The 21,748-nt window shown below is 35.8% G+C and overlaps 1 protein-coding gene across 2 annotated transcripts in view; it reads left to right on the top strand.

Annotated features, from left to right (window-relative positions):
• The window catches only part of CSMD1 (CUB and Sushi multiple domains 1), a 1,102,994-nt gene that overhangs the window by 898,056 nt on the left and 183,190 nt on the right, over positions 1 to 21,748 (top strand). For both annotated transcript variants that reach the window (XM_034436753.3, XM_034436752.3), the window contains exons 21-23: positions 2,782 to 2,970; positions 10,633 to 10,802; positions 17,257 to 17,413. In XM_034436753.3, coding sequence (XP_034292644.2) covers positions 2,782 to 2,970; positions 10,633 to 10,802; positions 17,257 to 17,413 — 516 coding nt within the window. The remainder of the gene's footprint in view (positions 1 to 2,781; positions 2,971 to 10,632; positions 10,803 to 17,256; positions 17,414 to 21,748) is intronic.

The raw sequence follows: 21,748 nt of genomic DNA, 5'->3' as shown, positions 1-21,748 counted from the left end.
AAGCAATGTATAAGGTTTTCTCTATGTGTTTGTGTTTGTATGTTTCCTGCTTTACTGTATAAAAACTATTTTTTTTTCTTGACTACAAAAATATATCAGGGGAAAATATTCTGCAAGACTTATTTTGACTTCCCTACCAGCTTGACTTTCAAAGACTGCAGTTCTATGCAGTAAGATGAGTCTGCACATGCAAATTAATTCACACTGATTTATCATTGAGAAAGAGAGAGCGAGAGAGAGATGAAGGAAAACCTTGAAGAAAATAGTGGTGGGTGGGTATTTTGCCATGAAAATGTTTAAAATTCAGGGACATTTATTGATATATTTTTGTCAGCTACTAACCAACACTCTTTAGGCAAACACTGTAATCCCTTAAGTCATTGCAGTAGTTTAGCAGATAAAATATCGGTTTCCTTCCTTAACACCAAATCAGAATTCTTTATTTTTTTGTTTGTTTCATTCATGGCAAATGCTGGTCTAATTCAGATGCCAATACAACAATTAGCATTCTGAAAAGTACTCCAGTAGGTGCTTCATCTTTAGATTCGGTGTCACACAACGGCATTGAGCAGTATAACAAACGAAAGAGAAAAGCAGACTTCAGGTTGCCATTGTTGCAAGACACTGTAGTAAATAAACTGTTTCGTGAGCATCAGTGTGTTTGTGTCTGTATGGAAATCAGGATAGAAAAAGCAAAGGTGCCCACTTTCCATTTCCCATGCATTCCACCTAATTTCCCACGATTAGTCTCTTTGTATATGCTTAAATCTATATGCAGCTAATTATTATTATTTAAATAAAGTAGAGAAAACCCGGAGACCAGGGCTTCTCAACTTCTTTCTAAAACTAGGTAAGACTAGGTAAGAGAAAGAAAGCTTAAGCATACAATAGTCGCCGGCATCCCAACTTGCTACCCAACCGTTTTGCTCAGAGCAACGTGGGAGGAATTTGTTCTAGAATTTTTTCTTTTTCCTCCATAGCTTCCTGCCAGATCTGGCCTGTTTTTTTAACTTCACTTTCTTTCATCAGCTTCTTGCTCTAAATCAAACCATTGGTTCCATTGTCAGCTACTACATAAAGAAAAAAGATAATGCTCTTAAGGGACATCTCCTTCCCTTTTCTTTCTTGGAAAGATGCATTTCTTCTTTTATTGCTTTCTAGCACATGACCATGTTACAATATTCCGTACAATGTTATGCTGAAACAAGAGACACAAGGTTACACCGTTCCTATGTACATCTTCAATATTTCTTTTTCATTTGTATACCCTATGCTGTTTGTCATTTAACTGAGTAAAATAAAAGCATCTTAGACTTGAAGTTGACTTTTGATGACTCCCTGGCCCCTTTTTGTAGTTTTCATGACAGCAGTATGGATCTAGCTGTCTAGTATGAATAGCAGTGATATAAAAACAAGCAAAGGTGCATCGTGATTCATATTGAGAACTCCAGTGTTTGGATGTATATACATGCATACATACGGAATAATCCCATATATACATGGAATAATATGTATGCACATTATTTACTATAAGAAAATAAAATAAACCAGCACTCATATTTTAAAACTAACCAATCTATCCATGTAGACTACTTAATGAACACAGAGATTCTTTCATTCAAGTACTAATGAGGTTCAATCCAGCTTAACATTTCAGACCTAGACAAGGTCAATCAGCTGCTGCTATTTGTGGAGATTTTGGTCATAATATTATTTATAATAGGAAAGTAGGTACAGATAATCATCGAATTACGATCACAATTGAGCCTACAATTTCTATTGCTAAGCAAGACAGTTTTTAAGAGAGTTTTGCCCAGGGGTGAAATGTAAAATTTGTTACTACTGGTTCTGTGGGCATGGCTTGGGGGGGTAATGTGACTGGGTGGGCGTGGCCAACTTTAAAAAAAAAACTTTTCAAAGCATTTTTTCTAATGCTTTGAAAAGACTCTCTGCCGATCAGGGAACTCAGCTGGGATCGTCAGAGACTTTTCAAAGCATTTTTTTTACCACCTCTTCGGCCAAGAGGTTGCAGGAAAAAAAATGCTTTGAACAGCCTCTGATGATCCCAGCTGAGCCACGCGATCATCAGAGGCTTTTTTTTTTTTACTTTTAAAAGCATTTTTTCATTGGAAGAGGTTGTAGAAAAAATGCTTTTAAAAGTAAAAAGAAAAAAGCCTCTGACGATCGTGCGGCTCAGCTGGCCATGGTGGTGGTGGTGGGGGCGCAGGGATTTTTGCTACTGGTTCTCCGAACCACCCGCCGCCATCACGGGAGCATTTCACCCCTGGTTTTGCCCCATTTTACGCCCTTTCTTGCCACAGCTGTTCAGTGAATCACTGCAGCCGTTAAGTGAGTAACACGGTTGTTAAACGAATCTGGCTTGCCCAATCAATTTACTTGTAAGAGGATTCCAAAAGGTGATCACGTGAACCTGGGACACTGCAACTGTCATAAATACCATATGAGCCAGTTTCCAAGCATCTCAATTTTGATCCTGTTACCATGGGAATGCTGCAATGGTCATAAATGTGAATAATAGTCATAAGTCACTTTTTTCAGTGCCGGCCTAATTTCGAAAGGTCACTAAATGTACGGTTTTCAGTCGAGGACTACTTGTATACATTTAGCAAATATCTCTGCATTCAATATTGAAATCATTGTACAATTTAACTGATCGTTCTGGGAGGTCTAAGTTCCTCTTGCACTGGGTGGTGGGGGGAAGCAAGATGGTTTTTCTCAGAATACTTCGTTTCATCTTTATTTTTGATTTCTTGTTGGAAGAATATGACCTGGAGCCTTGCGATGACCCTGGAGTTCCTGCCTTCAGTCGACGCATAGGCTTTCATTTTGAAGTTGGAGATTCCCTGACATTTTCTTGTTTTCCTGGATATCGTTTGGAAGGTGCGATCAAGCTGACCTGTCTGGGTGGTGGCCGTCGTGTATGGAGTGCACCTCTGCCAAGGTGTGTGGGTAGGTGGTCACATGCTTTCATTTCATTCATCCAATTGTTTCTGGCACATAAAGCGGGCAAAAATTAAAGGTGTGAAAAAAAAACCCATTAATTTATGTGGCATTGATGTATACATTACATTGTAGTTTGCTAAATTACTCAGGAAATGCTTTTAAATACTTTTTTCTGGTTATTGATTATAACGAATTATTTGATTAAGTAATACTTTTAAAATTATCTTAAAAATAATAGTTAAATTAATAACCATGGTACAAATAGCTGTTTTTCTGACATGAAATGGTCATAGACAATAAATATATTAAGGAATGGCAGTCTATAAATGTTTCAATTTTGATTGTACATATTATTTACCAGGGTATAGAAGCTTTCATAAACAAAATTTGATTTGAATATAGCCAACAATTCACATTAATTGTTAGGTTGAACATTTCTAATTTTTTTTCAGGAATAATTAACACGTGTGTAAGTTTATATATGAGTTTGAATGCATATATCTTTCTCTTTTTTCAAAAAGTAAATAAATTATAAACAGAAAAATAGTACTGATTATATTTACTAATTTATAAATTCTGTTCTTTCAGGATTATCAATATCTTGTGCCAAACTTTATTTGTGTGTGTGTGTGTGTGTGTGTGTGTGTGTGTGTGTGTGTAAATGAATGTTGTAACATTTTTACTATCATTCTTATGATGAATTAATGCATACTATAGCGTATAGTATAAGTCTTTTTAGACTTATTCCATAAGTGGCATAATAGAACAATCACTATAAATCTACACTTGCAAAAGGGAAGTTTTAGTGTGAAACTTGCCAGAAACTTTTTTAATTACTATATTTCCCTAAATTCTATTTCTTTTTTTTCCTGTAAATATCAGGAGATTTAAATTGTGATGCCTTTATTTTCCTGCTGAGAACTTCTTTTTTTTTTATTAATGATAAACAAACATACATATACAACATACACACATTAAAAACAAACTATACATAAACAAACTGTACACTAAAATCAAGTCATGCAACTTGAGCTTTGTGAATAGAGCTACATCGGTAATTTGTCTATCTATCTATCTATCTATCTATCTATCTATCTATCTATCTATCTATCTATCTATCCTTCATTATATAATATATATAATATATAATATAATATATATAATTCTATTTCTTTATCTTTTTATATTTTTTTAATGACTCAGTGTACCATTTTATCATTTTTCCTGTCACCAAAGGGTTTCACCTCCAGTTCTGCAAAAGCTCATACATTATTTGGGAGTTGAGGGTGAAATCTTTCTACCTCAGGTGATGGATAAAGGGGGAAAAAGGCTTTTTTCCTCCTCATCTTTCTTCCAAGCACAGGTAAAATAGGAAGCTCGGGGAAAGGGAAAAAAAACTGATGAAAATAAAGATTTCTGAAGGATCACACAAGCAACTTGCATTTATAAGGCAACAGCTATAATTATTGTGCTGTTATAATGTTCATGGCAAGGGCAGCATTAAAAGATATTAGAAATAGGGCAATAAGAAGGGAGGTGGTTTTTCTTAAGTTGGAGATTGAGACAGGATTTTCTGAACTCAATTAAGAGTCAAGGTAATATGAGTAATATACATGATCGGACTAAAGGGTAAGTGTGGATATGCCTGTAGAAAATTGTTTTTTGAGCTTTTTCCTTCTTCCATAAGTGATTGACATTATCAAAGCAAACTACATCAATTAACTAGAACTTTTATTGTAGCTTTTAAAAAAGAGAAATAAAAAATTTGATTATGTGAAATCCATTGTTGTCAGTTAAACAGGTCAATTCTTTACAAACTTGTTGTTTGGCATTCCAAACAGAACATAAAGAGCCATAGAGATGACTTTAGATTATAATGCAGAAACAAATTCAAGAACATGTTTTAAGTCCAGGGAATGAAGAAAACATTAGAACAAACCTCAAATTGGCTCCCCCTAGACCAGGGGTGAAATGTAAAATTTCTTACTACCGGTTCTGTGGGCGTGGCTTGGTGGTGGTGGGGTAATGTGACTGGGTGGGCATGGCCAACTTAAAAAAAAAAAAACTTTTCAAGGCATTTTTTTCTACAACCTCTTCAGCCGAAAAGGTTGCAAAAAAATGCTTTGAAAACTCTCTGACGATCAGGCAACTCAGCTGGGATCGTCAGAGACTTTTCAAAGCATTTTTTTACCACCTCTTTGGCCAAGAGATTGCAGAAAAAAATGCTTTGAAAAGCCTCTGACGATCCCAGTTGAGCCGCGCAATCATCAGAGGCTTTTTTTTTTAACTTTTAAAAGCATTTTTTCGTCAGAAGAGGTTGTAGAAAAAATGCTTTTAAAAGTAAAAAAAAAAAAAGCCTCTGATGATCATGCAGCTCAGCTGGGCATGGTGGGGAGGGGCAGAGATTTTTGCTACCGGTTCTCTGAACCACCCGCTGCCATCGCTACCGGATGGGGTGATCTGGTCCGAACCAGGAGCAAAGCACCTTTGGGACAACCATGACCTGAATGACTGAGAATCTCCATGGACATCTTTTTTTCATCTTCTTTTTATCTTCTTTTTCAATTTGTATAGGCTGGTTGGAAGCGTATCTCCTTTTGGCACCTTTAATGAAGTTGAGTTTTCTTTCAGTTGACTGGTAACCTAACACTTGCCTCCCTCAGCTTGGCCAAGCTACTTCCAAAAGTTTGTGTATTTGGTTTCCCTTTCTGCATTTAGTAGTCCAACCAGGTCAGGGTGAGGATATCCCCTTCAATCCTCTCCTGTTTTCCCAGTGGCCTCTTGAGGAAGGAAGTCACTCTATGCCTCAGGTTACCTCAGAATCTGCACCTCATATGGAAGGGATGTTTGGACTTCATTATTCCATTCATTCATAAGCTCCATCCTTCAACCCTTACGTCCTTTACATAGTACTATTTATTTATTTATTTTAAAAAAATGTTCACATCCATCTCCCTCAGAGATTATGACTCCAAATACTATTGGATGTTGGGGTGGAATGGCTGAAAGAAAAGGATGATTGAAGTACTCTTGGGTTATGAGCTGAGGGAAGGGAAAACCTGCAAAGCAATAAGGGAAGACGTAAAACCCCCATTACATAAGAAATAGGGGGAGGAAATAGACATGTCAGTGTAAATGTGAAGGGGAAAGGGTAGCGACTAGATGGGAAAGCTGAGGGGGGTGGAGAAAAGAAAAGGGAAAAAATAAATAAAACCTAAAATTAATAGGAAGAGAGACCTGTAAGCAACCAACTGGAGCAGTAGAAAGAGATGCAAGAGGTAGAAAAGGCAGTGGCTATGGTACAGCCATTGCCTCTCTTAAGCAAAGAGAGTCAATGGCTGGAAGAAAGTGAAAAGTTGGGTCTGGGAAGAGATGGGGTACAACTGGTCACAGCAGATGTACCATTGAACTCCGTGTTTTGCATCTTTTATCTGAATGAGGCTGATGGATTGTTGATCTGAAAATTGAAACATCAAACCATCAAACCAGTTTACTTTGTACAGGACAGTATATGTTAACCCTCAATAAGAGGATGGGAATGCTGAGTTAAATATGGTTTTGCATATCTATTCTGTTCAAATAGCTATCAAGAACTGTTAGCTTCACTAACCCTAACCCTAAACTTCTCTCTCCTATTTGCCCAATTAACAGCATCTGTTCTGAGATTGCTTTGATTCAGCCAGAGTTAAATTTCCCAGCCTCTGATTTTATACCTTTATATTGCCCTTGTCCCTGATCATCCATTTTACTGTCGGTATTCCATCAGTACCTGTAGCCTTCCAGCTTGGTAATTACCAGAGTACTGATCTAACTTCAGCTTCTAGTACTAGAAATTCTTGTAAGTAGGAAATACCCCCTAAGGTATCTTAGATGTTGACATCTCTGTTGTACCTTCCAGCTTCGTTTGATCTTGTTTGAATCAGTTATTACAATGGTGAGCTTATACATAGGTCATTTTAATGGTTGTTTCACAAGTGAAGCCTGCTCATTATCAAAGCTAGAACCTAAGATAACTTCAAATTTCAGTGCTTCAGTTAATTTAGAAATCAATGGCTTGAATGTGGCTAATCAGAGTAATCAAGTCCTTGAAACTAAGGAATGAGCCATATCTTTGAAGGAAGTTGCATTACTAAGCAATAATTAATTTTAAAAAATTCTTTTATGCCACACGCCAATTAATCCACCACAGAGCCCTCAGTTGATATAAGATTTTAAATATACCTTTCTCTTTTTAACTAAAAGATTCAAAAGCATAGTCTATTCTACCAAATAACAATGAAGGCTATCTCCTTTCATTCTAACTCAGTATTATCTTGCTGTGCTTTTTAAAAAAAATTAAGGCCACTGGATTTTTAAAAAAATATGTTAGCAAATGCTCCTCTACAGTTTCAATGGAATACTTCCAAACATAATGGTGATTTTATCCTTTTGGATGTACATAGCTTTGCTTTTAATTTTACTTTCATGAAAAGAGCCATGGAAGATTATGTTTAAATATGATTACTGCTGCGAGACTATTATATGCACAAAAATGGAAAGACTCTGAAATACCCACGTTGGAAGATTGGTTGATGAAGATGACAGAACCAATAGAGATGACAACATTAACTTGTCTGATTAGAGAAAGATCAGTAGGTACATTTATTAGTAACTAGAAACCCTTTATAGACTTTTTGATGAAAAAAGAGAAAAATGAAAGTGTGTTTATGAGCTTGAAGATTAGAAAAGGTAGCTTATGGAAAGTAGGAAGTTATGATGTAACCTTAGGAAGGGTAAAATATAAATCCATTTAAAACTGCTGTCCAAAAATTTAGAAACTGACTCTTTCTAATCTTTTCTTTCTTTCTCCTCTTTGCTTATTTATTGCCTTATTTTCTGCCTTATTCTGCCTTATTTTCTTTGTTACTTTTCTAATATTTCAATTGTTTTTATCTTAATATTTTATTTAATAAAATGTTAATACTTTTATAAAGTATTAACATGTTTTTCAGGGTTAAAAATACATTTCTTAGTAGTTTCAGATGTTTTTAATTTGTTGTATTACCTTTTAAACTCTTCGAAAAAATGGCAAATCTTTTTTTTTTTTTTTTTACCTGAAGCAGCTCTCTTATTCAAAAATAGCTCTTTGGTATTTATAATAGATATATTGGATAATATAAAGAGTTTTTGCAAGAAGTAATTGTATTAATTAATTGTATTAATTAATTAATTAATTAGAATGCTAAAACTGAAAAAGTATAATTTCTTAGGTTAATTTTACCCAAATATGATATTAATGCAGGTTGCTTTTTTCTGTCATTTTTTTAGGGTTAATAACATTACTGGAATTAAGTATGAACTGATAACCTATTATCTAAACATACATGATGAAATGAAAGAATAATAAACTAATTCCTGTACATTCCATCTCAATCTTTTAATTATTCATATGCCAGATATGTATTGTAGCTTTTATCAGTCCTTATTTTAATGTTTTCTGCCTAAAAAAGGATCTTTGGAATTTATCAATGAAAGAGATTTATTATTTATTTATTTATTTATTAAACAAATGTACATTGCTGTCCCATTCGCATGGAGTGATTCTAGGTGGTTTACAAAATAAAAAATCCATAGTACAAAAGCCTGTAAACTCCTTATCCCATGCAGCAGCAACAAACAAGATCAAACCAGCCACATGATCTGTGTCAATCTGAGGTCACTGGGCCTGCTGTCAAAATGATGTCTTTAAGGCCTTCTGGAAAAATATCAAGATGGAGCCAGTCTTATTTCCAGGGATTGATATTCCATAGGGAGGGAGCCGCCATAGAGAAGGCCCGTTTTCTCGGTCCCACTAGGTAGACAGCATAGTAACTTACTAAATTAGTCAAACTTAATAAGTTGGAAATTACAGAGGGCAGGCAGCATGGAACAAACCTTAATTTGGGGACCATCCAGAATATGGATTGTTCAGATTATAAATTCATTCCACATTTAGTTAAAATCGTATAATTAGTTACATTATTGCCATCCATTCTCAGTCCTTTATATGTTTGGAATTGAAGTTGTATACTAATTTTGATACTGAGACCAGTTTGATCTAGTGGTTCAAGCACCAGACTAAAAAGTGGGAGAGTGGGAGTTCAAGTTGTGCCTTAGTCATGAAAGCCAGCTGGGTGACCTTGGGCCAGCCATTCTCTGCCTCTACAGAGACATCATTTCCTTAGAGTACTGCGGAAAAATCAGGTGGAACTAATGATTTCTTTCTATCAGTCCATGATAGAAAGTGTCCTCACATACTATATGGTACGCTGGTTTAACAGCTGTGGACAGAGAGGCACTACTGAGTGATCAGTTCGGTACAAGAAACCATTGGTTGCCCTCTAACACCACTGGATAACATCGCCAGGTCTCGCTGTTTCAGCAGAGTAAGGAAGATACTTAGGGATGATTCACATCCTGGCCAGTGTCTCTTTCCACTTTCACCATTGGGCAGAAGACATTGAAGTATAGCCAGCTGGACAAGCAGGTTTAAAAACAGCTTCTACCCAGGGCTGTCAGATTCCTAAACACAATCACAATCACTCCATATACATATGGAAATGTATGACTAGGTTTTTTTCCCCAATTACTTGTATAAGGATTATTCTTTATACAATTTATGTTGTCTTGTATTTTCTGTTATGGATTGCACCAGTAGAGGTTAAACCAATTTTGTTGTATACATGATGTACAATGACAATAAAGGAATTATTATTATTATTATTATTATTATTATTATTATTATTATTATTATTATTATTATTATTATTATTATTAAAGCTTTTTTCTGCACTATTAGCCCTTTTTTTAAGCTGAATAGAAGGAAGTCATCTTTACTCTTTGTTTACTTATTCCTGAATGCTGAGAAACAATTATAGGAGTCCTCAACTTACAACAATTTGTTTAGTGACTGTTCAAAATGACAACAGCAGTGAAAATAGCAACCTATGACCGTCTTTTACACTTAGGACCATTGCAGCATCCCTATGGTCACGTGGCCAATATTCAGATGCTTGACAACTGACTCACTCATACTTATGATGGTTGCAGTGTCCTGGGGTCATGTGATCAATTTTTGACAACTTCTGACAAGCAAAGTCAATAGGGAAGCCAGATTCATTTAACAACCCTATTACTAACTTAACTGCAATGATTCACTTAACAACTGTGGCAAGAAAGATTGTAAAATGAGGCAAAATTCACATAATAAATGTCTTGCTTAGCAACAAAACTTTTGGGCTCAATTATGGTTGTAAGTTGAGGACTACCTGCATATGTATATTCATTAACATTATTTTTATGTGTATATTTCCTTAATTTCATTGCTTTAAAGAGTATAGTGAGACAAAATGCAGTTGGAAAAGAAAAGAAACAGCAGGAAAACCGTCTACATACAAAGATTCAATTAATTTTGATCTAAATATAGGAACTTGTTAATAAGAAAGTGGTAATGGGAATGTCAAATAGTAAAAAAAAAACTGTTCTAAGCAAACTACTAGCAAATGACATTTTATACTTACCTTACTTATACTTTTCTTACATACAGAAAATATATTTTATAGTTTTGAAAATATTCACTTTTTTAAAAAAAAAAACTTTTGAAACAGATAATTAATCATTTTTGTTTATAAATATGTCTGTTTTATTTAGCTGAATGTGGAGCAAGTGTATCTGGGAATGAAGGAACATTACTATCACCAAATTTTCCATCTAACTATGACAACAACCATGAATGCATCTATAAAATTGAAACTGAACCTGGGAAAGGCATCCACTTAAGAGCCAGAACCTTTAAACTGCACGATGGTGATACTGTTAAGGTAAATATTAAACCATACACTCACATACACACCAATAATACAACCCATCCAATCCTATTTCAGCATATTTTCTGAGTTTTAGTATTTGAAATCAAATTTCTTTGGATTTTTTTTTTTTTTTTTGGTAATATCAGTTCTGAGATTCGGGGACAGTCCTGAATTGGTGATTTGTGGAATTCCACTTGAATAGACTTTGACTTAAAGAAAGGAACTGCTAGGACATTTGTTATTGTAAATCCAAGTTAACTTTAACTTGTTTTATATGTGATTTTGTCTCGTTCTGACCTTCAGTGTGTCCATGTTTGGATCATATAGTACATATGACAAACTTTCTCCAAAGATTGAACCTCTGATGCTCTTCAGATATGTTATCCCAATACATCTGAAGAGTAACAAGTTAAAAAAAATGTAAGGAGTAATTTAAATAACTGTACAATCTAGCTTCTCAGTCCTTGTCCTACTGACATTTGATATTTGCTTTATCTTTTTTATTTATTTATTTACAATATTTATAGCTTGCCTCAAAGTGCAAAAACCGGACAGGCACCTTAAAGTCATTCTGAACAATGCAATATATACACTGTTCAAATTCCAGTATAAAGACAGCAACCATTAAATAGTTAAATGTATACCCACCTTTCCTCAAGGTATTTCTTTCTCTCATTTTGTTATGAAAGCAAGGCTCCTGAGACTTAATAGCCCCAAGCCAACTGGGTAATAACTTATTCTGTCCTGACTTCCTTGCTAAATTTGAGAAACAGAAACTTACCTACTTTCCATAATCTGTCATACAATATTTTTCTCCTTTTGTCTAGATTAAAAACCCATGCTGTCGACAGGGACAGCATAAATGTAGGGTCAAGACAGGAAACCTAAATTTAGAAAAGCCGGGAGAGGAATAGGTTTTCAGGAATGGCTGCAGATCTGCATCTCTGTGAGAAAGAAAGATATAGATTTGTTGACATGTGATCATTTTTGTACAAGGTCTTTTTTCTCATTTTCACTCTTACTTGATCCTCCTCCAATTATTTAGTCTTCTCTCTAATACATTTACCCCACTTGCAAACTATTAATTATAATCATTAATAATTATATTTTTGTAACTGTTAATAATATGGCTCTCCCTGTCTTTTATCCTTATAAGCAGTACCTTCCCCTTGCCTATTTTAGTGCTATTGAGAAATGCATATATATGTGTTTTAATATATTAGGCAGAGTTACTGGAGAGACTGAAAAATAGTAGAACTGGAGAAACTCAATCAAAAGATTCCTGGGAAAATTACAGAAGCATTGTGAAAGTGAAAATAACATGTACAGATAGTTCTTGGGTTATGACTATTTATTCAGCAACCATTCAAATTAATGACAGCATTGAATAAGAAGGATTTACAACCAGTCTGCAAAAATGCAGCCATCACAGTGCACCACAGTTATGTGATCACAAGCTGAGCATCTGGGTACCAAACTTATGATTTTACAATGTTACAGTGAGTCAAAGTTAGATTATCATCATTGCAACCTTCCCTGCCACTTTCCCACAAGCAAAGTCAATGGGGAAACCAGCAGGGAAGCCATAAGTCATTCTCACCACTTTTTTTTCCAATGGAGGCCTGCTATCCTATGCTCTGTAGTGACCCTCATTGGCCCACTGGCACACATTAGTGCCTGCTCTTGAACCCTTACAGCATACCTCTCACCTGCCTATAGCTCTTGCCTGTCACACTGCTTTTCTAGAACTCTAGTTACAGTTCTCTCTTAACCACTCATATGATCTCTGGGTAACAACAGCAACTAAGACTGCCCAAACGTATGTCATTAAGAGATGCGGCCATGTGGTTTCACAGTTTAAGACGTGACTTAGCAACATATTGTATAGTCTGGTCCTAATTGCCATTGAAACTTGAAGGGTATCTGTAGCTTGAAAATCTTTGCACTCAAGAGTGGCTTTCTTTCTCTCATTTCTATAAGCTCCAATCCCATTAAAGTGGAAAGAAAAAGAAAAAAGAAAAAGAAAAGAAACAGTAAAGTCACTTTAATAACTGGAATTATAGAAAGGCATAATTCAAAACTTCTTGCAGTGATTTCCATGGTGGATTTTATCTCCTCCTAATGGTCTAGCTTATTTGCAGATTTCTTGAGATTATACATTTTATTCTGTTTTACTCATTCATTTATATTCTGAACTTTAATACTACTCCTATGGTTTATTTAATACTAACTCCTATGGTTTTTTTTAAAAAAAGTATAGCTCTCTAATATTCTTTCTTTTCTTTTCTTTTCTTTTTTTTTGTATAACCTACATTTTATATAACATTCTTACAGAGCTTCAGTTCCATCTGAGATCTGTCTTTTTGGTCCACTATCAATTACCTCTCCTTTATTGTCTTTGTTGCTGAGTTAGTCTCTCTGACTCAGCTAGACTTGACCCTTTTTATTATAGTCATAGACCAGTATAAGGCCCTTATGGTATTGAAACTGTTCCCAACTAAGCTTTAAATATTGGCAATATCTGACACTCAAGGATATTTAAATAATGCTATTGTTTTTCGACGTCCGGTTAATGCTATTGTTTTTAATATGGACTAGTATACTAGTCCAGGGGTCCCCAACCTCTGGGCTGTGGCTTACTACTGGGCCTTGAGCCTTTCAGAAGTGGGCTGTGGAACTGACGGGTGACCATGCATGAATACATCTCCACTCGTGTGAGCAGTGGGTCACCGTGTATGTGTGCTCCATTTGTGGGGCCATCCCCCCCTTCTGATGGTCCACAAAGCCGTAAAAGTTGGGGAGCTCTGTACTAGTCCATACTAGTATACCTTCTGTTTCACAGCACCTACCATCTGCAATAACATTTTCCTTGAAATCTGTATATCTACACCCCAGCCATCATCTTAAAAAACCCTGAAAACCTAGCTCCTCAGATACAAGGCCAGGAAATCATATCAACCCACCTCTGAATCTGAGTGGTCATTATTAGTCTTAGAGTGTTTCATCATGCCCAACTGACATGACCATTTGTGCAACGTTTTAAATTATTATTTTGTTGTCCTAACCTTTTGAAGATGTCTAGAGTCACCTCCTCCTCCTCCTCCTCCTCCTCCTCCTCCTCCTCCTCCTCCTCCTCCTCCTCCTGCTCCTCCTCCTCCTCCTCCTCCTCCTCCTCCTCCTGCTCCTCCTCCTCCTCCTCCTCCTCCTCCTCCTCCTCCTCCTCCTCCTCCTCCTCCTCCTCCTCCTCCTCCTCCTCCTCCTCCTCCTCCTCCTCCTCCTCCTTCTTCTTCTTCTTCTTCTTCTTCTTCTTCTTCTTCTTCTTCTTCTTCTTCTTCTTCTTCTTTTTGAGGTGGCAATGAGCAGAGAAATAAATTTAACAATTAAGTTTACACCTCCTGAACTAATTCTAGACTGGAACTTCAATATGCATTCATGACTGAGGAGGAGAAGGCCATCTCCAAGGTTGTGTCAGCCAGTTGCAGCTCTAACATGTGAGGATAAGAGTAATTCCAAGTCTTGTCATCACAGAACAGGACTACTTCACTGACCTCTAAATGGGGCTGTCATTGGAAACCACCTGGGAGCTACAACTGGTACAAAATGTGGCCGCCTGGGTGCAGTATGTGTTAACCACCAAGACAGGGGTGTGTTCTACTTACCTTTACTACCGGTTCACAACGGGATCGCATGCGCGCGTTCGCTTCGGCCATGCACACTCCAAGCTTCTGCACATGCGCAGATCGCCTATGATGACATCCCACTGGTTCTACCAGTTCGCAAGAACCAGTCCGAACCGGGGGCAACCTACCACTGTACTAAGAGCATATTACACTGTGCTGGCTGCCAATAGGTTTCTAAATGCAAATCGAAGTATCTGTGGTGATTCTATACACTCTCACCTCATTTAGCTGTTACCTTGGTTTGCAACCATTTGCAAATATGATGGTACTAAATGGTAATAAATTATTTTCCAGGCACTACGCACATTTACAAATGTAATGCATCTACAGCAATGCAGTCACTGACAGTAATGCCGGTGTAGAGAATTATTTGAATGAGATGGCAGCAACCAGTAATCTTTGAAGGGCCCCCTTCTCCCTCTTTCCCTCCCTAAAAATCTATGGAAATTCTCAGTCATCCAGGTCATGGTTGTCCCAAAGGTGGTTTTTCAGGAGGCAACTGGACTTTCTTGTTTTTTCTTTCTTCTTTGAAGACATTTTGCTTCTCATCCAAGAAGCTTCTTCAACTCTGACTGTATGGTGGGGAATGAAAGGATTTATACTCCATGCAGACAGTTGAAGAAGCTTCTTGGATGAGAAGCAAAACGTTTTCAAAGAAGAACAAAAAAACCCAGAAAGTCCAGTTGCCTCCTGAAAAAGCATCTTTGGTACAACCATGACCTGGATGACAGAATCTCCATAGACTTTTGGCTATGTACTTTGGGATGAACACCTTTCTAATGGTGTGGGAGTATGAATGATTTCCAGAAAAATTGCAGACTACAGAAACCATTTGCACTTACGTTTGAGATGCAGACAACACAGACTCATCCCCAACGGCCTTGCCCTATGCCTCTCTTCAACAGTGACTGGACACAGGGCAGAAACATCCTGCAGCCAAGAAGGCTCCACACCCATTTGCACTACTCAAGTGACCCTGAGGACACAGATAAACCTCCAAGTGGCCTCAACGACTCTCTAAAAGAATGCAAATGACCAGCTGTCTGCAAGGAGTATAAAACCTTCCATTCCCCACCATCCAGTCAGAGCTGAAGAAGATTCTTGGATGAGAAGTGAAATGTCTTCAAAGAAGAAAGAAAAAACAAAGCAGTTCTGTTGCCTCCTAAAAAGCACCTTTGGGTCTCTCTCTCTGTTATTCACTTAGTGACCTTTCACTTGGAATTGGCTATTGGAATGGAACTCAGCCACTAAATGAGGAGTGGGTGTAATGCCCTTTATAGCTTGGCACTAAAGTACCTATAGAATCACTGAATTATCTGTTTAGAATTGATTTGTCCAGTACATTCACTGCAGGAAAAGCTCTTGACTCTTTCATGTATTTGTGATGGTGGGGAAGGGATACAGAAGCAAGGCAAAGCAAGGCAGTGTTTTCTACAATGGTAGAAATTTTTGTTTGGAATAATGAGGAAATGGCACAGAAATTATATATGAATATAAATATGAAAAATGAAACAGACTGCACAACAAAACAATACACAGATATCCAAAAGTAGACCTGGCTCATTGGGACCTACATCAGATAAATGTCTTGTGTATAAGAAAATTCCTTAACATTATGTGAATAAATTATAAGGAGAAATTTTCATGTTATACTTCATTCATTCCTAATATTTTAATAGTTTGTGATTTTTTTTTATTCAGCCGCATAAAACTATTTTAACATTGTTCCTATTTTTGGACTAATTTTGTGAAGAATGACTTCAAAAGTAGTTCATTCATGTATGTATTATTTTCTCTCTGTGTTTGTTTGTGTGAACTTCAGCAGTAATAGGATTTAGAACCTAGATTCTTTCCTGCAAAGGAAGGCATAACTTTTAATTTAAAATTTGGCTGATAAGAAACATGTCAAAATTGTACATACTGTACAAATGTATCCAAAGTGTCTTTCCAACCTGCTGATAACATAGACCAGCTTTGATTGTCAGATGAAGATCAAAATGGAACTATAGATAGATTTAGTTATTTTATCCAGTACTTTTCTATTTTATGTTCTTGCAACTGAAATTAAGAAGTGTTTAAAAATGTTTAATCAGGGCAAAGAGAAATTGGCTCATTTCAAATAATGATCTTGGATATGTGCATATAATTGAAACATTCAGGTCAGTGTGGTTCTTAGTTTGGGAGTTTAGTTCCACCCCACTCCCACATAACTGTTCAGAAGTTCAAGTCTTCATTCCTTCTATGTGACTTTAGCCATTATAAAAGCATAGCATGAATTAAGAATATTAAAAATAAATTCAAGTTTCTTAATCCAATACTAAAAATAAACTTGGTGCTTTTTGCCAGGGTTCTGCTTCAATTCTTTTTAATTCATTTAGCGGTGATCAGACTGGTGTATGTTAACCCCACTCCCCCATCAATGTGTTTAGAAAAAGCATGTTCACAAAAATGACATGTAGCACTTTCAAACTTTTGAAACAAAAACTCTGTAGTGGGTTCTGAAGACAGAAGGAGATAGAATTGATAAATAACAAGGAACTGAGCCATAAATACAAACTTGTTTTTATTTAAAAAATGGCTGGATGGGAAGTAATGTGTTATCATGTAAATGAGCTGCATAGCCAGTATATGGCAAGCAATGAAAAGGATTGTTCTCTTTTCCAATGTTTTGTTTGGAAATTTTGATGGTTTTTAGTTAATTGTACATGAACATCTGTTAGATTGCAATAGCTTTAAAATAGTTTTTTTAAAAAATGTGTTAAACTTTATTGTATTTTATTTTATAGGTATATGATGGAAAAGACAGTTCATCACGTTTGTTGGGAAGTTTTACAAAAATGGAATTGCTAGAACTCATTCTCAATAGCACATCTAACCATTTATGGATAGAATTTAACAGTAACGGATCAGATACAGATCAAGGTTTTCACCTCACATATACAAGTAAGTAAGAGGGGAAGGGGGAAAAACAGAGTTACAAAAAAGCAACTGAGCTATGAGCGAAGTTTAACACAAAATCCTAAGAACTATTATTAATACCTACTGTGTTTATGAGATTGCTTCTTAATTCCTTTCAATTCTGGAAAAAGAGAATCCTAAAGATAATGCTTAAAAATAATTTCCAATATCAGTGCATTATTTTGTGAACATAACAGTCAATGTAAATAGAAAAGAGAGAAACAGGTTGGTGCAGTGGTTAAGTTGATGGCCTAGAAACCAGGAAACGGTAAGTTCTAGTCTTGCCTTAGGCCTCAAAGCCAGTTGTTGATTTTGAGCCAGTCACTCTCTTTCAGCCCAAATCATGTCACAAAGTTGTTGTGGGGAGAATAAGAGGAGGAAGACATATTAGTTATGTTCACTGCCTTGAGTTGCATATATAAAAAAGTGGGATATAAATCTAAAAAAAAAGAAAAAGATTATGTAAAATAATGTTAAATACAGTAATTACCTGTAGATTTGTAATGTATGTGTAGGTTTTATACAATTGAATATTTAATATTATACTGTTCTGTTAAAATAAATATTTGTATTTTGGCAATGCTAATGTTACTGGGGTTCATTGGTCTCTAGCTTCAACAATCAAAATAGAAGAAAGGCTTAATATTAAAACTGATGGTAGATTTCCTTCTACCATCAGGCAAAAAGTTATGAGAATATTTGTTCAAAGTACAAACTAGTCACTTTTATTTTTAAAAAAAGGTACTTGTCATTTTCATTTCCAGAATAAATTTTTATTCTATCTTCTTCCAAACAGTTCAACATAGTGCAGATGAGGTAGCTGGAAAACTATTAAATGGATTAGTTCTCTTGGAAAGCTTTGAGTCTAAATGGAATATCTCTTCTTTTTCCTCCTCAGCTTTTCAACCTAACAATTAATAAGGTATTGTGTGGCACAATGAGAATACACACACACACACACACACACACACACACACTGTTCACCATAATTATTAATGACTACAACAGTAATTCTAAATTGTCTGTTATTAGTTGCTCTTTGAGGGAATGTGTGAAGTTTATCCCTCAACTCTACTATTTTGAATCTATTTCTCTCTAGATTTTATTTAAAAAAAATAGCACTAGGAGACAGCTCAGATGTGTAATCAAGAATGAAGGATATTGACATTAACTCTTTTCACTATGCTGTTCTCACCAAAAAAAGGGCTCTCTTAGAAGTGATTATTTGGTCTAATAAGGTTCGTGTTTTTTCTTCTGTTATGTGAGATATAATATGGATGTCAGGGTTCCGATTGATAAACCCAACCCAGCGAGCACTTGACGAGACGATCCAAATTCTTAATGCAAAGCTTTATTGAATACATCATTTCGGCACAACATGAAAGCAAAACCAGCTCTGCTTAATTTCCACAGTTTTCTACAGTTAAAGAATAGTTTCTCCCCTCCTTCCCACTAGTACAGGTCACATTGTCCAATTAGGTATCTGAATATTGTTTTAGAAAGTCTTCCAAGTCTTTGTTGACTATCTGATTAGATGAATTTGGTTCCCACGGGATGATCTCTTGTTGTTGCCTGGAACTGGCATTCCAAACCTGATTTTCCCTCCTCCCTTGGTTCTGTGGCAAATTGAGAAGCAAAAATGGCTGCAACAGCAAAGTCACTCTTTGAACTTGACATTGGAGTATTTTGAGGTTTTTTAGAAAACAGCATGTTTCCAATGCAGATCTACTTTTTGGGTTTGTTTTTAGTTGTTTTTTTTTCTCTTAAAGTCCTAAAACTCAGAAATCTTAGTTTTGTTAATCATAGAGCTAACTTAAGCGTGAAAGCTAAAGTTTGCTGACAATATTTTATTCTTCTATTTTATTCATTAAGTCTTTCATAGAAATAATTTCAGACACCCTAAAAGAAAAACATTACATTATAAATTGCAGGATACATTAACGTAATAAATTAAATTTTGTTCCTATATTACTGTATGGTGGGGGCTAAGAATTCCTTCTTTTAAATTAGTTAGGATTCAGAATTTCTCAGGGTCATTTCTCCTTTTTCAAAAATTTCTAAGTAAGGTCTGGTTCTAACAATGGCATTATTGTCCTATTGTTTTTTTCTGCTTATACAAATGTGCTTTGTGTTGAGTGGTTACACAGGATAACAAAGATATTGCTTCCTGAACACTTTTGAGTATCTTACATATTTTTGCTAATCACTGCTAATCACAAAAATAACCTGTAATTTAACCTATCATATACTGTTTATAGAAATCTTCTATTTTTACACGATAATAATGTAAGTCCTTCCGTACCTGGTGGCTATGCTGCACACATGAAATAAACATACAAAAACATGGAACTGTTGTTGAAGCACATCCAGTATACCAAATACAACTGGAATATTTGTGGAGATCTAAAAATAGTGGCTCCTTGGATTGGAGTTTGGATGTACCAAGTACTGTTGTTACTTATTTGAATGGGACAACCATGCACTCAAGTCGCATTACATTAAAAATAAATGGTCACTCTGAAAGAATTTGGTTCCAGGACAGAAAAATGTGGTACATGAACCGCTTGTTGACCGGACTAAGTTATTTTTCTCCGCTTCACATAAAACGTGGGCTGATGAAACATTTTGTGAAAGCGATGAACAAAGAAGGTGAAAGTTTTCATTATTTGAGACAAATATTTCACAAAAATAACTGATGGCAAGATTAAGGAAGGCATTTTTGTTGGTCCACAGATCAGATATATCATCAGTGACAAGCAGTTCGAAGATTTGTTAGTGAGACCAGAGAAGATCACCTGAAAATCATTCAAGAATGTCACTGAAATTTTCTTGGCAACTACAGAGCACCAAACTACATTCTGCTGGTTGACAGCATGCAAAACCAGGAAGTACAACATATCACTGAAAATTCATTTTCTTCATTCACACTTGGATTTCCTTCCTGAAAATCTAAGTGCAGTCAGTGATAAACATGGTGAAAGTTTTTATCAGGACATTACCACAATGGAAAAATGAAATCAGGACAACTGGAATTGATTAATGCTGGCTGACTATTGTTGGACACTGCAGTGAGATGCAGTGTTGTACTCTAACACTGACTAAAAACTAAAATCAGCAGGAAAACACTTTTAGCCCTATTGAATGTATGCAGCATGTTAGAAACATTATGCAATTAAATACGTAACAGTCTTTAAAAGTTTATTTCATGTTTCTCAAGATTCCCACACGATACAGTTTTTCTGAAATTATATTTTTGTTCAGATTGAAGGGGTCTATCATAAACATCAAAAGATTTTCAGGATGCAAGATTTTTGGAAAAAATATTTGTTATCCAGCATCTATAATATGCTGCAAGATAGGTGCAAGTATGGTCCTTCCATCCAGTGCTTGAAAAAGTACAGCGTCATATGGCCGAACCTTATTATTCATTTATTTATTTTATTTATTTATTGGAATTTGTCAGACAAAAACGAGAACAAGAATAAGGGAATAAAAATACAATGACAGGGATGATAAGCACATTAGTGCATTTATGCATGCCCCCTCTACTGACCACTTAAATATGAAGTAAGGTCCACAGAAGTCAATTTGTGACTGCAACTGTGAAAATTTGTAGCTGAGACAACTGAATCGGGTAGTGCATTCCAGACTCTATTACAGAAATCATATTTTTTACAGTCAAGTTTAAAATGATTTACAATGACTTTAAAGTGGTTGTTTGTGCATGTATTATTGCAATTAAAACAGAAAAAGTCATTTACAGGAAAAACATTACTATGTATAATTTTGTATGTAAACCCAGGTCTGACCCCAAGCGACACAGATCTAAGTTATCTAAACAGAGAATTTCGAGCCTAATAGCATAGGGAATTCTATTGTGTACAGAAGAGTGCAAGACTTTTCTCGTGAAGTACTTCTGAACCCGCTCAATTGTACTGATCTCAGATGTATGGTGGGGATTCCAAACAGTTGAACAATACCGAACAGTTGAATAAAAAAACAGTCATGTCTTTGATCTGTGAGCTACAGGTGACAACTAGCGAGAATCTGTTGTTCCGATTCTGCAGTTTCTCTGCTAATAGCTCCTCCCTGGCAATCGGTTTGGGTCTATTGATTTGTGTGTTAATCTTGTTGTATGGCTAGTTCAGTTTTCTGGATTCCTTGTTTAAGTGCATCAGTTGAGCATCTTTGTTAATATGCAGTTTTAGTGTTGTCTGGATATATATTTGTTGGTATGTTTGGGGTAGAGATGAAGCATGTGGGGTATGCATGGCAATCTGCAGGTTTCCTGTATAAATAGTTATATAAAAGATATATAAG

This window comes from Pantherophis guttatus, chromosome 1 (assembly GCF_059756535.1).
Source record: "Pantherophis guttatus breed Tessera chromosome 1, ASM5975653v1, whole genome shotgun sequence".
In the NCBI taxonomy this organism is placed as follows: domain Eukaryota; kingdom Metazoa; phylum Chordata; class Lepidosauria; order Squamata; family Colubridae; genus Pantherophis; species Pantherophis guttatus.
Note: the sequence above shows the minus strand (reverse complement) of the source record. Positions and strands in the feature narration are given on the sequence as shown.